Consider the following 15,712-nt stretch of genomic DNA (forward strand, 5'->3'; position numbering starts at 1 on the left):
GCCACCAGGGAAGTCCCAGTCCATATGTTTTGATCCCTGGTCTCCTCACTCCTGTTTTCCTAAAGTTGGGGTTGAGAATGTAGTATGGCAACGGTAAGAAGAAACTGTGCTACTGAGATTGATTGATACTAGGCATTCAAATGTAGTTTTTAACTTTGTAATGCAGACCCAAACTTGATTTTATGCAACGTGTGACGAAAGTAGTGGAAGAGTTATTTTCCTGGGCCTGACTCCAAATTTGACAGAGTTGTATTCCATATTCTCTCTCCCTCCCTTCTTCACTGTGTTCGTTCCCTTTTCCCAACTGTTGTTGCTCTCTTTCAGCACCTTTCTCAATACTTTCCCTTTTCAATTCTGTGTGTGCTAGCCATATGATAGTCTGGTGACAGTTAAGGTCGTTATCACTTAAGTTTGCTATTTAGTTCCTAATTTGCTCTCTCACTCTTGTTGAGACAAATACCTTCAGTGCTACCAAATTGGTTGGGAATTGAGATGATTACATGATATCAATCAATTCATAGTCAATTGTGTATTACCTAATTTATTACTTAAAATTCGAAATTAATTTCTAAATAACTTGAGTTAATTGCCTAAGTGAGATGTTTAGAGAGGTAATTTTAGACTGTATATTAATCACAATCTCTTTTTTGTCCCCTGCCTTTTAAACAGTTTTAATGAAAGCCAGTAAAAGGTAGATTCTATAAATATTCCTTTTAATGCTCTACCCTCTCTCAGTCTCTATTAATATCATGCTGTAATGATAAAAATTTTAAGAAAAACATGCAAGTTTCTAGTTTAACTATTGTACTTTAATGAAGGTAATAGAAGGTTATTTTACCCTGGACTAGTTGATGGCAATGTGATTTACTTTCTACTTTCTTACACCTTCAAAAAAAGTTCTTTTCTTCCCTATCTTTTCCTCCATAGAAGATTATTTCAAGTAGCTTATGTGAGACCTAAGAAACAGTACAGTGTTTATTAAGGTTCCTGAACTGATTCTCTTTTAGCAGTGGGCCCTAACAGAGTAGCTAACAAAGTCAGAAAACAAACAGTGGGTGATAAAGCCCAGGGACATTTTAGAAATTTGCTGAAGGTAATGTTTCAAATCTTATGTAACTCGTATAGGTGAGTTTCGTCAGTCTCATAATCTTAAATATAATTTTTTTCTTGCCCAATTTTTTCCTTAAAATAAATTACAGTGTGTGCAGTGGCCGTAAGGAATTGCTTAGAGTGTCAACAGCATTCACAGCTGAGAACTAAAGGCAAAGCAGGGAAAGTCCAGAAAACAACACACGGCCTGATTCCCATGGGGAAATCTGCAGCAAAGGTAAGCATACAGAATAATTAATTAAATAAAAAAGCATTCTCTCATTTTACGATTAAGATCTTAAATTTATTTGTTCATTTCAACATAAAGTTAAATAAATTTGACAGAGGTCCTAAAATAGTTATTTTAGCCTGTGGACATAACCTTCAAATATTTGTGTTTAAGTATACAGTAAAGATTTGCTTATACTTAATCTTGTCTGCTTTTCCAAATGTTTACTTTCCTTGTGTCCATGATACCTTTTCCTTCAAGTATGTCAATTTGTGTTTCACGTACTCGGTGAAACGGTGAGTTAGCATGCAGTTTCTTTTTCCTTCATGACTCCTTTCTACATCCCCCACCCCCATCCTGACACCCAAAAAAAAGAAGACAGAAAGAAGTAGGAAAATAAACTGGGAAAAACAACATTATAGCCTATGGAATACTGTTTATTTTTTAAAATGTCTGTGTAATGTATATATTTATATTTTTTTGTCTTAAATAGAGTCTGGTGGATATTGTAACTGGTGGTATATCTCCAGTAAGAGATTTTGACAGGCTTCTACAAGACATGGATATTAATCGACTTAGGGCAGTTGTCTTCAGAGACATAGTAAGTTACAGTATTTCTTTTACATATTCTCTTAGCTGATACATATTTCCTCTGAGGCCCAAAGTATTGAGAGTGAACACTCTTTGTGATATAAAATAGTCAGGTAGAAATAAGAAGGCCTAGATACCAGTTCTCTTGACAATGATTTTAGAATCTTAGAATCTTAAAAATATTGTTTATATAAATGGAGCTAATATATCAGAGTATTGCTACCAAAAAGAAAAACACATTATTACATAGTAAGCATTGTAAGTGCTTCATATGTTCTTATTCATTCCAACAACTTCTTGATTTGTGTACTTTGTAATTCCCATTTCATGAATGAGGAATTTGAAGCACAGAGAGCTTGGGTAACTTGTTCAAGCTAATGGAGCTGGTAAATGATAGGATTCTAACTCCAGAATCTGTGCTCTGAAAGTTTTATATGATATAAAAATACACGATGAAATGTCGGGAGTGGTGTTTTAAATTTTTTAAAGATGAAAAATAGTTTCGTTTTAGCTAATTTTGATATATAATATGGCAGAATTTCATGTAGGAATTGTAAAGTCATATAAAAAAAGTATAATCATTAATATTTATTGAACACTTACTGTGTGTTTAGTACTAACTGCTCTATATTACGTATACATTTTTTAAAAATAAACTTTATAACTTGAATTTTTAACTTTCCCTTCTCTTTCTCCAGTGTTTTAGTCCTCTTTTGATTCTTCACTAAGCTTTATACAAGTATACAATTTGTTAAAAGTAGTTATAGGTAATAATTATTAGCTATAACTAATAGTTTATTTTGTATTAAGCATATAACTGGATGATTTATATGTATTACCTCATTTAATTCACAGAATAATCCTATGAGAAAGATAGCAGTATTAGCTTAAATAGTCTGCTTAAAATCCTACAAGTAGTGAGAGGTAGAAGTGGATTAAGGACCTAGGGAGTCTGATTCTTGAAACTTTGATCTTAACCATTGTACTATAATGCCTCCCTGGATCTCAATTTTTTGCTTTTTGGTAGCTGTTATTATTCCTTTAATGAAGAAACCATTACTTTTGCTTTTTAGAACCCACTGACTGTGGTCCACTTTAGAACCAAATATTGCTGCTTCCTTCTCTCCCCATTCTCTTTCCTTGAGCAGTTGTTGAGTCTATTGCCCCGTAACTTTGTATTTCCTAGAATGAAGTTTCAAAATCTAGAATAGATGATGTAACTCTTTGGCTTAAAAAATTCTCTAATGGAAATGCAAACCAAAACTACAGTGAGGTAGCACCTCACAGTGGTCAGAATGGCCATCATCAAAAAATCTACAAACAATAAATGCTGGAGAGGGTGTGGAGAAAAGGGTAACCTCCTGCACTGTTAGTGGGAATGTAAATTGATACAGCCACTATAGAGAGCAGTATGGAAGTTCCTCAAAAAACTAAAAATAGAACTACCATACAACCCAGCAATCCCACTACTGGGCATATACCCTGAGAAAACCATAATTCAAAAAGAGTCATGTACCACAATGTTCATTGCAGCACTATTTACAATAGGAAGGACATGGAAGCAACCTAAGTGTCCATTGACAGATGAATGGATAAAGCAGATGTTGCACATATATACAATGGAATATTACTCAGCCATAAAAAGAAACGAAATTGAGTTATTTGTAATGAGGTGGATGGACGTAGAGTCTGTCATACAGAGTGAAGTAAGTCAGAAAGAGAAAAGCAAACACCGTATGCTAACACATATATATGGAATCTGAAAAAAAAAAAAAGGTTCTAATGAACCTAGGGGTAGAACAGGAATAAAAATGCAGACATAGAGCATGGGCTTGAGGACACAGGGATGGGGAAGGGTAAGCTGGGATGAAGTGAGAGAGTAGTATTGATATATATATACACTACCAAATGTAAAATAGATAGGTAGTGGGAAGCAGCTGCATAGCACAGGGAGATCAGCTCGGTGCTTTGTGACCATTTAGAGGGGTGGGAAAGGGAGGGCAGGAGGGAGACGCAAGAGGGAGGGGATATGGGGAAATATGTATACATATAGCTGTATATGTTATACAGTAGATTCACTTTGTCATACAGTAGAAACTAACACAACATTGTAAAGCAACTATACTCCAATAAAGATGTTTTTTAAAAAAAAGTTCTCTAATGGCTTCCCATAGCACTTAAAGTGAAATCACAGCTCCTCACCCTGGCTCTGAATGATTCGGCTCTTTAGCACTTTCTGATTGGTTATTATATCACGATATTTGGACAGAGAAAGAGTGTCTCCTGTGTCTACCGTGTTCATTTCTGAAAGTAACAAATTAATTTTTTTGGTAATTATAGAAGTTATATAATCACCTTGCAAGAATTTTAGAAAAGAGAAAAGACCATGTTTCCCAAACTACATCCCAGAGCCTCTCTAGCATAAGCAAACTTTGAAGAAAAAGGAAATGACCTAAGACTGGGGATATAAATAAATTATTACCTTGAGGTTAAAAGCTAAGGTTTTTAATCAGTCTAATCTGAGTTCAGATTTGCTTTTTCATTTACTGTATGCCCTTAGGTAAATTACTTAACTTCTCTAGGCCTCAGCTTACTTAAATGGGTTAATGAATATAGCACAGTGCCTGACTCACAGTAAGTATTCAATAAATGACAGCTACAATTGAAAGTAAATTTGTTTTAGGAGTTAGGACTTAAACATAAGGATCTATGGGATATTTTTTATTTGGGCACAAATCAGGCATACACTGTAAACTTCATACTGTAGTTAGTAAACACTGAACATATTAATGGGCTAAATAAAGATTAGATAGGTGTAAATAATTTATAAAAGATTAAGCAGGGCTTCCCTGGTGGGGCGCAGTGGTTGAGAGTCCGCCTGCCAATGCAGGGGACACGGGTTCGTGCCCCAGTCTGGGAAGATCCCACATGCCGCGGAGCAGCTAGGCCTGTAAGCCATGGCCGCTGAGCCTGCGTGTCTGGAGTTTGTCCTTTTCTTTCTGGCAGACACTATATTTTCAATTGTGGACACTTGAGTCTGTATTATTTTAAAATACTCTTGAGAATTTCTTTGGCATCCAGTTCTGTATGTGATAATGTTACTTTAAAAAATCTTGAATGCCTGTCTTTTAGGAAAACTGTTATTCTGATTTTTTAAAACATTTTAATTCTTATGGTTGGAAGCAAAAATAGTTGTTCACATATAATGATAATTGCTGTTTGATTAACCTTACAAAGTATATTAGGACATATCTCTTCAGATTTAGTTACTTAATTTAAAAAAACAAGCCAGCTTCTCTCTTTTCATGTTTCACAAGCATAAAACCTAATATTTACAGGCATTTTTCCAAGAGTATTTGCCTAATCTTTGCTCAGGTGAATTCATTACTATTTTCTGTGTATATTAAAAGATTTGTGAACATGTTTTCTATTTGAATGTTGTCATGTAAAGTAAGATTCAAACATGTTATTTAATAGTGGCTTGATCAACTCCTTTTATTTTTCCCCAGGAGGATAGCAAACAAGCACAGTTTTTAGCCTTGGCAGTTGTATACTTTATCTCTGTTCTTATGGTCTCGAAGTACAGAGACATTTTGGAACCCCAAAATGAAAGGCATAGCCAGTCTTTTAAGGAAACTGGTAGTGAAAGCGGGAATTTATCACTCCCTGGTAAGTTTCTGTATTTTATTATCTGGCATCCAAAGTTCAAGTAAAACATTACCTACTTATGATAGTTAAAATATTGATTCTGGAATTTATGTATAAAGTGAGAGTATGTATTTATTTTTACTAATAACCAAATATTTTAAGTACCATTGCAATTGGGAGATGGTTTCTGTTCGTTAAGTGAGCCATCTATTTGAAAGATGAGAAAATGTTATTCTTTTTTTAAAAAAAATAAATAAATTTATTTATTTATTTTTGGCTGCTTTGGTTCTTCGTTGCTGCGTGCGGGCTTTCTCTAGTTGTGACAAGCAGGGCTACTCTTTGTTGTGGTGCGTGGGTTCTCACTGTGGTGACTTCTCTTTTTTTTTTTTTTTTTTTTTTTTTCGGTATGCGGGCCTCTCACTGTTGTGGCCTCTCCCATTGTGGAGCACAGGCTCCGGACACACAGGTTCAGTGGCCATGGCTCACGGGCCCAGCCGCTCTGCGGCATGTGGGATCTTCCCGGACCGGGGCAACAACCTGTGTCCCCTGCATCGGCAGGTGGACTCTCAACCACTGCGCCACCAGGGAAGCCCGCGGTGACTTCTCTTGTTGCAGAACATGGGCTCTAGGCCTGCGGCCTTCAGTAGTTGTGGCTCGCGGGCTCTAGAGCGCAGATTCAGTAGTTGCGGTGCATGGGCTTAGCTACTCTGTGGCATGTGGGATCTTCCCGGACCAGGGCTCGAACCTGTGTCCCCTGCATTGGCAGGCGGATTCTTAACCACTGAGCCACCACAGAAGCCCGAGAATATGTTATTCTTTACAAATAAAATATTAGACATTTTTGTTTAACTCCACATTTGTTGTAAAGAATAAATAACATATTTTCTTATGAGACAGATTTGTTAACAAATAACTATAATAATTGGAGTTATAAAATTAGCTGCCAGTTATAGGGAAAGTTATAAAATTAGCTGCCAGTTATAGAGAAGCAGGTATTGTAGTTATAGAAGTAGCTGTTACCCAACAGGGGTGGTTTATTTATCCAATCAGTATTCATTCCGTACCTCCTAGGTTCTTGTTCATTATTAATGAACAAAAGAAAAAAAAAGTCTGCCCTCCTGGAGCTTGAATTCTAGTGAGAGGAAGTAGAAAATAAGTACATTTAATAAATAAATTGTATAGTATTGATTATTTTAGAAGATGTTAAGTCCTAAGAAAAGAAAAATTGAATAGGGAAAATTATCAGGAATGACCAGGAGAAAGGGGGTATTTCACTCTAAGGAGAAAGGGATTTTCACTCTAAGGAGAATGAGAAATTATTGGAGGGTTTTGAGTACAGGAGTTAGAATTGATATATGTTTTTTAAAGTAACACTTTTAAGAATACACCCGACGGGGCAAGAAAAACCAATGTTTTAGTTATGTACTGCTGTGTTACATGTTACCTCAAAGCTAAAACTCACAAAACTCACAGTTTTAGTCTTGTTATCATGATTCCATGAATTTGATTCAGATAAGTCGCAGTGGTAATGATTCATCCCTGCTATGATTCAGTGGTAATGATTCAACCCCTGTTGTTTGCTGGGGTTGGAAAATCCGAAATGGCTTTTCTCCTCATTAATCTAGTGCCTCAGCTAGAATGGCTCCAAGAGCTAGGGCTGAATGACTGAAATGGCTAAGCTGGGGTTGTATGTGTGGGGCCTTGCTACTTGTTCTCAGATGAATTTCCAACCAGGTAGCCAGATTGTTTATAGAGGTGTTCAGAGATTCTGAGAATGTACAGATTGCCAGATCTTAAGCTTGGGCACAGAACTGGCCCACTTCTACCACATTCGGTTGGTTGCAGTGAGTCAGGCCCAGCCCAGACTCAACAACTTCTCAAGGGGGTGAATACCAGGAAGCATGGCCAATAGAACCATTAATGTCACAGTCTTAACATAGCCAGTTAGGAGGATATTGCAATAACCTAGGCAAGAGGTAATTTTGGGGATGGACTAGGGTGGTAGCTGTAGGGCTAGTGAGAAGCAGTCAGATTCTGGCTATATTTTGATAGTGAGAAAACAGGATTTTAAAATATTTGCTGTGGATATGCAAAAGATGGAAGGTAGTCAAGAATGATTATAAGGTGCACTTGGATAGACTGAAGGTGAAACATACTAAAGGAAGAAGATAAGAAATTCAGTTTCCAACATGTTGAGTTTGTGATGTCTTTTAGACATATAAAAGAAGATGCAGAGTAGGCAGTTATATATAACAGTCTGAATTTTATTTATTTGTGTAGTTATTTATTGAAATAGTGGTATTTAAAACTTTGAGAGTTAATGAGACCACTAAGGAAATAAATGTTGATAGAGAAGATAAAAGGATTAAGAACTGAGTACTAAGTCCCTTCAAGTTAAGAAATCCAGGAGAAAAAGAAGTGAAGGAGGTAAGGAAGGAACAACAGTAAGGTAGTAGATGAAAAACCAGAAGAGCATCGTGTCCTGTAAGCCAAGTGAAAAAAGTATTGTCACGTTGGAGAGAATAATCAGTTGCTGCTGCTATGTCAAGTGCTGTTAGGACTGAGAACTGACCATTGGATTTAGCAAGATGGAGCATTTTTGTTGGAATGGAGTGAACACCTGATTGGGGGGAATGAAAATCAAGTAGAAAAGGTGATGCTCCCTGTTGAACTAGATTTTAAGGACCATTGAATTATTCAGTTATTTAGGAGTGGTAACAAGTGTTCTAGCAGTAGAAACCATGATTGAGGTAGAGGTAATTATTGGTGTTGTAAAGTATTATGTGTTATGCCATGAGTAGCAGGAGATAAAGCTGGAGTTGAATAGTCATCTGAAAAATACTTATTGACTACCTACTACTTGCCAGGCATTGTTGTAGGCCCAGGCATTGTCATAGGTGCTGGAGATGAAGTGTTAAAGAACGTACATTCCCTGCCCTGATAAAGTTTACAACTTAGCCGACTCATATTATTGAAGAACCTTGTACTTTATCCTAAGGATTTTGGACTTTTTCTTATAGGCCAATGGCTTTCAACCTTGTGTTGCTACCCATTGGTATGTCATATTCAGTTTGGGGTTTTCTAAGATATTTTGTTATTATTTATTATTATTATTATTTTATTAAACCATCTAATTATTTACTGAGTACATTTTATAGATTATTTAATTTGTTTTTTACCTTTTAGAACATGCTGTGTATTTCATAATTTAAAATAATTAGGACTGAGTGTACCTTTTTAAAATGAGTTGTAAATTTTTTAATTCATACTTTTCTTCTTTTTCTGGGTAAGATGGAGAAAACTCACCAGCAGCATTCAGTCCATTAACTCCAGCATCCATGGAAGAATCTGAAAGTGCATCATCTGCTCGAAGGAGGGACTCAGGCATTGGGGAAGAAATGGCTACTGGTTTAGGAAGCAATGTGGACGTAGCTCCTCCTGTAGCACCTCCAAGTGTCAGTGCAGGCCCAGATGCCATCAGTGAGGTGCTGTGCACTCTTTCTTCAGAAGTCAGTAAATCTCAGGAGACCAAAAGTGATGGAGAAAATGAATTGGATAACAAGGCTGCACCATCAGTTCCCGTTTCAAAAAATATCAATGTGAAGGACATTCTCCGAAGCTTGGTTAACATACCAGGAGATGGAGTCACAGTGGATCCTGCCCTTCTGCCACCAGCCTGCCTTGGAGCTCTTGGTGATCTATCTGTTGAGCAGCCTGTGCAGTTCAGATCTTTTGACAGGTACTGTAAATAGTCTTTAGATATATAAATATAAGGATTTAAATATATAAATTATAAGGATTTAAAGGTTATAAATATATAAATTTATAAATATATAAATTTATTGGAGTGTAGTTGCTTTACAATGTTGTGTTAGTGTATACTGTACAGCAAAGTGAATCAACTATAGGTATACATATATCCCCTCTTTTTTGGATTTCCTTCTCATTTAGGTCAGCACTGAGTAGAGTTCCCTGTGCTATACAGTAGGTTCTCATTAGTTTATAAATATATAAATTATAAGGATTTAAAGGTTAAACAAGAATTTAACTTTGTTAAATTTTGTAGCTTCAACATTAAAAAGGGATGTTTTGATATAGTTTTAAAAATTATAAGGATATTTTCTTGTATGGTTTGTATATCATTTCAAATTTTTATTTATCAACATAATTATTAAGATTGTTTAAGAATAATTTTAATATTACATTGGCAAGTTGTATATTAAATAATTTTTTTCTTCGTTTGTTACAACTTAAAAATCACCTATATTTACAAATGGTTACCTTTCATTCCCCTGCTGTCAGTACTGTGCCAGCCTTTGTGAAAAAAGGTGGGAATCTGTGGATTCCGACAGATTGAGGAATTCAACAAAGTGTTCAGAGTCTTGACAGCTTGAGAAAGCTAACTATAGATTCCTGACTTTGTTGGTTCTGCTGTCCTAAGAAACCTTTGGCCAATTTGCTTGAAAATTTTCTTTATATTAAATTTTCTGAAATTCTGCCTGTAAGACATGTATATATGAGAGTTGTTAAGCATATTCTTTTTCAAAAATCAATATTTTTATCTGAAAACAAGCTCTGCCTTATAGAAAAGTTGCCAGTTAAAAGAAATTTTATTTTTCCTGAATCTGTTGAGGGAAAATTGATACAGTACTACACGCCTTTTGAATATTTTATTGTATATTTTCTACATAACCACAATACATTCATCAAAATAAGGAAATTAACATTGATATAATATTAATACTACCGTCAAATCTCGAAACACCTTTCAAGTTTCACTAATTTTCTCGGTAATGCTCTTTATAGTAAAAGGATCGAATTCAGACTTATGTGTTGTATTTTGTTGTGTCTCTTTATCCTCCTTCAATTTGGAAGAACAGTTCTTTAGTCTTTCCTTAAATTTAATGACCTCGACACTTCAGAAGATGAGAGCCCAGCTGTTTTGTATAATGTCCCTCAGTTTAGATTTGTCTAATTAGTGTCCTGGGGATTAGATTCAAGCTAAAGCATCTTTGGAAGTAATATCACAGAAGTGATGCTATTTCTTCCTGTTGTATTCTAACAAGTGGCACATGGTTTTATCTCATTACTGGTGATACTCATTCTGATCATTTATAGAAATGGTATTTTCCGGGTTTCTCCACTGTTAAGATACTCCCTGGGAAGAGGGGTTTAGAAACTGTTACCCTCCTCATCAAATGAATTCAGTACATTCATCATATGACCTTATGGTTTCATACTTTATAGGATGAATTATAATATTATTGTTATTGTTTATATTGATGCTCAGATTGTCTCTGATTTGGCCAGTGGGATTTCCTTCCAGTTGGCTTCTGTTTTCTTTTGGTATATCCTCATCATAATTTCCTTCTGTCTGGTTATTTCTTTGTGTCTCCTGTTCTCTATATTTCATCTCATCTCCTAGTTTTCTACTTCAGACCTGCTGGCACATTAGATATCCAAGCTGGTTAAAATTATTTATATAATTAATATGCTCTGAAAGAACACAGGGAATATATAATTTTAATGGAAAATCTTTTTGCCATCATCCTCTATCATCTTACTCCCTCTGCCTCTGTTTAAAGATTAGGTCAATGTCGTGGAATGATGAGATTGACAGAGTCTAAATTCCAGGTAAATAGCATATTGGTATATGTCTAATGTGACATTATAGATATAGTGGCTGCTAGATTCAGATGTCTTTTTCTTTTTTATTAGGCTTCATAATATAAGAGTTAGAATATTGACTCTAGAAATGAGATGAAACTGTTTGAGTTCTGGCTCTGTTACTTACTAATGAATTTGGACAAATTACCTCATCCTCCTGAGCCTCAATTCCCTTATCCTTACACTGTGCAATACTATACAGCTATTAAAGAGAAAAAGAGCAGAACAATATGTACTGGTGTGAAATGATATTGAAGATATATTAATCTATAACACTTAGCATGAAGAAATCCAGAAGTTTAAAAGATGATACCTAGTCTTAATGAGGGTATGAAGAAACACTTTTATTTTGTTGAGAGGGCATATTGGTACAATTTATCTGAGGGAAAATTGGCAGTTAATTAAAATTTAAAATATGTAAACCTAATTATATAAGCTTATACAGAAGATATATGCAAGTATAAAATGTTTTCTTTCTGCAAGAGGAATTTCAAAGTTAAGCTAATACCTATTGAGCTTTTACCCTGTGAAGGTGTATTAAAGTGCATTTTTTAGATAGATAGGTAGGTAGGTGGATAGATAGATACTGTTTTTATTCTTACTTTACAGATGATGAAACCTGAGGCACAGGGAAAGTAAATAAATGCTTTAAGCTTTTGCGCTAATAAATGGTGGAGCTAAAATTTAAGCCATGGCCAGTGGACTCTAAATCCTGTCATTTGGCTATGCTATGCAAACGTAGTTGCCAATTTATTAAGAATTGGTTACATGTGTTGTTTCCTATGAATATAGTAAATACTATGCAGCCACTAATGAGAGAAAAGCACAACTGATGTATTGATGTAAAATGATATTGAAGATATATTATTAAGTGGGAAAAGCAGAGTACAGTTTAGTTTGGAATTTATGATCTTTTGAAAAAATAGATACATATGTTCCCATATGCTTCAAAAAATTTATAACAAACTGCAATGGCTATATTTTGAGGGTGAGAAGAGGTGTAAATGATTAGGTTTTTTTCTGATATTCACAATTTTTATGAATTTGTTTAAATTTGTATTAGTCTTAGATTGAATAGTGAGAATAACTTAAGGGTGGAGTTTTACATTTAATAAATCTTACTAATATACTCAAAGTTGTTTCCTTATAAATTCCCTGAATTTCATGTATTTTGGGATTTATTTCTTTTTAAATAGCATAGAAATTGTCTATGCCTTAGTGATACCTTCAGTGTGTAGGTTACAAACTTATTTAGGAAACTGTGCACAGGGAATACATTTTAAAGGGGTTTATTGAAACAAGAAACAAAGGGGAATTTTGGTGATAGCATTTTTCAGGAGGTTATTTGGAACTTACATGTCTGGTATGCATTTAACATACTATCTGATGGCAAGCAAACAGCTCTGTTATTACCCCCTCTTTTTCTTAGCAAGAGACACCTTTTGAAAAACTATTTTCATGCAGCTTTAGACCAGAGGAATATCTTTGAGAATTTCAAAGCGTCCTTCTGATCATGTATTTATCTCTGGAATGCTGTGTCAGAAATCACAACTCTCCTCATATCTTAAGAATTATCAACTTCCAAGCAATAGCTGGAACGTTTAGAGTAACAGCTACATGAGTGGAACCTTGCTGAAAGGCTGCCAGGTTGTGGGCCTTTGTGGATGGCAAGGTGTTTGTGTTCATTCCCATGCCAACATTCTTGCTCTTATCTAATTTGAAGATCCTCTCTGGTGATTAGTGGATGCCAGGGATTTATCTTGATAAAGTTCAAGGGCTTGTCTGGCTTTTCAGCTAGATCCTTAGGGACTAAAGTACTAGGCTTAAAATGCTCTTTTCTCCTTTAGTGAACTATTTGCATGTTAAAGAAAATAGCATTTATGTGAAAGTTTGTGATAATTCAAACTGATATAATTCTGAAATGGAACTTCTGAACCTTAGTGATCTGGAAGACATTGTTGCTTTATGTCATTACTCAATAAAAAGAAATCTTTAAAAAAGTATCCCTAGTTCAGGTAAGAAAAAAAAAGTCAAGTGTTTACACTATCTATCTCTGGAGACTTAGGAAAATTACTTCTTTCTCATCTGTAAAATGGGGATAATAATATGTAGTACTTACCTCATGGGTTGTTATAAATATAAATAATTCCCTCATAGGTTGTTATAAATATAAATAACATAATTCATATACGTCCTTAGCATAGTGCTCACAAATACTAATTATTCATTAAAGTTGGTGAGTATAAAGAAAAAAAAAGCAATAATATGTGAAATTTTATACTTTAATATTTGGTTTTTAATTGAAAGTTTGGAAAAATAGCTTATATAACTAAAAGACTTACCTGTCTTCCAAATTTTTTATGCCAAAAAAGTTTGAAGTGCTTTTTGTTAAAATTGATGGCTGATATTAAAAATTCAGTAATTTGTTTCTTGAAAATTAACAAGGATTTCAATTTGTCTTTTAAATGGAAACTTAAGCTGTAGCCTGAGAACAATGGCATTTTATTAAAACTTTAAGACATGCTTTACTAGTTTAGATTTACACTTTCATACATGATAAATATGATAGCTTAAAGACCCCCCCCGTATTGAAGATTTTAGTCTTGTACACAGAAATTTTATAATTTAAAAATAGTAAAAACAGTTGGAATGAAAATATCCTGAAATCTGCCTACAGCTTAATGTCCTTTTAAGGGAATCTTTGTTACTGAATTTTCTTTGTTTTTATGTGGCCCAAAGCTAAAGTATTAGTATGTTACTTCTTCAGTGATGATTTGAATCAGTCATTGAATTTGGACATTGATTAATTTTATTTTTCTATTATGTACTAAGTACATAGCGGGGCTAAAGAATGCAACTTTTCCATTTCTGAGCAGATATATTTTTGTATTTTAGTAGTAGTAGTAGTACATATTTAATATCTTGGAAATCTTTATTACCATTGCTTATAGATGATTATAATATAGAATTACCTTTAAATGTTAATATGATTGTGGTGATGGTTACACAATTCTATGAACATTCTAAAAACCATTTAATTGTATACTGTACATGAATAAATTGTATGGAATGTGAATTATATCTCAATAAAATGTAAAGGTCAGTATGAGGAAACAGTTCAAATTAGAGGCTCTTGTTTAGATAAACCCAGAATTGTGGGACAGTTCTGCCATTTACCTTGGCAAGTTACTTTACCTTTCTGAGGTTTACTTTTTAAATTTTCTTAAATGGAGGTAATTTGTATGTTAGGATTGTTTTGTGAATTGAGTAATAATTCTTGGCATATTGTCAGTGCTTAATCGTAGCATTCATTAATAATTTATTAAGTTTATATAATAGGATCATGTAGAAGCACAAAGAATAGTGGACTCTGACTTGGCAATCTGGGGAGGCTTACCTTTGAGCAAGGTTTTGAAAGGTGAGAAGGAAGTTAGCTGGCAAGCAGGACTAAGAGGAAGGCGTCTTGGTAGAGAAATAGCACATACAGAGGACTGGAGTTGTGAAAGCATGTACATGCTCAGTTCAAGAACCATAACAGCATATTGCAGTAGTGTGTAAGGAGTGCTAGTTAAATGTAAATTCATATAGGAAGCCACACTTCAGATGTGTCAGGAATGAGAATATGTGAAAGATACTGGACAATAAATATTTACTGAACTGAAATAAAGTATAGCTATTATTCATGGTTGAAAACATTATTAGGGGCTTCCCTGGTGGCGCAGTGGTTGAGAGTCCGCCTGCCGATGCAGGGGACACGGGTTCGTGCCCCGGTCCGGGAAGATCCCACATGCCGCGGAGCGGCTAGGCCCGTGAGCCATGGCCACTGAGCCTGCGCGTCCGGAGCCTGTGCTCCGCAGCGGGAGAGGCCACAACGGTGAGAGGCCCGCGTACCGCAAAAAAAAAAACCAAACAAAAAACATTATTAATGGCAGTTGTTTAAAGGAATAGAAATGAGGTCAAGTTCTTTTGTTATCTTTTATTAACTGTACCATCTTGGACACATAGAGATTGTGCATATTATGGGACATCTGTGGTAAACATTTTTTTTTTGTTACCAGCTTTCCAACATTTTATTATGAAAATGTTTAGACATACAGAGAATTTGCAAGAATTGTACACTGAACACCCAGAGACCCACCACTGAGATTCTGCAATTAGCCTTTAACTGTTTGCTTCATCTTAGAGTTCTCCATATAGCCATCTCTCTATTCATCAGTCATTCTTATTTTTCTGATGCATTTCAGAGTAAGTCGCATACATCAGATCGCTTCACTCAAACATTTCAGGCGCAGATCTCTAACCAGACATCAATACTGTTTTTAAGATGAAATGTACATACAACAACAGGCATAAATTTTTAAGTATGCCATTTGATGAGTTTTGACAAATTAAACACCTGTGTAACCTAAATTTCCAATCAAGATATCATCAGTCTTGAAAGTTCCTTCATGCTCCTTCTCAGCCAATGCCTGTCTCCACCCCGCACAG

The 15,712-nt window shown here is 35.0% G+C and overlaps 1 protein-coding gene across 4 annotated transcripts in view; it reads left to right on the forward strand.

Annotated features, from left to right (window-relative positions):
• The window catches only part of LRBA (LPS responsive beige-like anchor protein), a 727,902-nt gene that overhangs the window by 173,617 nt on the left and 538,573 nt on the right, over nucleotides 1-15,712 (forward strand). For all 4 annotated transcript variants that reach the window (XM_033857307.2, XM_033857309.2, XM_033857305.2 and 1 more), the window contains exons 27-30: nucleotides 1,200-1,327; nucleotides 1,812-1,919; nucleotides 5,419-5,578; nucleotides 8,849-9,296. In XM_033857307.2, the coding sequence (XP_033713198.1) occupies nucleotides 1,200-1,327; nucleotides 1,812-1,919; nucleotides 5,419-5,578; nucleotides 8,849-9,296 (844 nt within the window). The remainder of the gene's footprint in view (nucleotides 1-1,199; nucleotides 1,328-1,811; nucleotides 1,920-5,418; nucleotides 5,579-8,848; nucleotides 9,297-15,712) is intronic.

Source organism: Tursiops truncatus, chromosome 5, assembly GCF_011762595.2.
Source record: "Tursiops truncatus isolate mTurTru1 chromosome 5, mTurTru1.mat.Y, whole genome shotgun sequence".
Taxonomy (NCBI): domain Eukaryota; kingdom Metazoa; phylum Chordata; class Mammalia; order Artiodactyla; family Delphinidae; genus Tursiops; species Tursiops truncatus.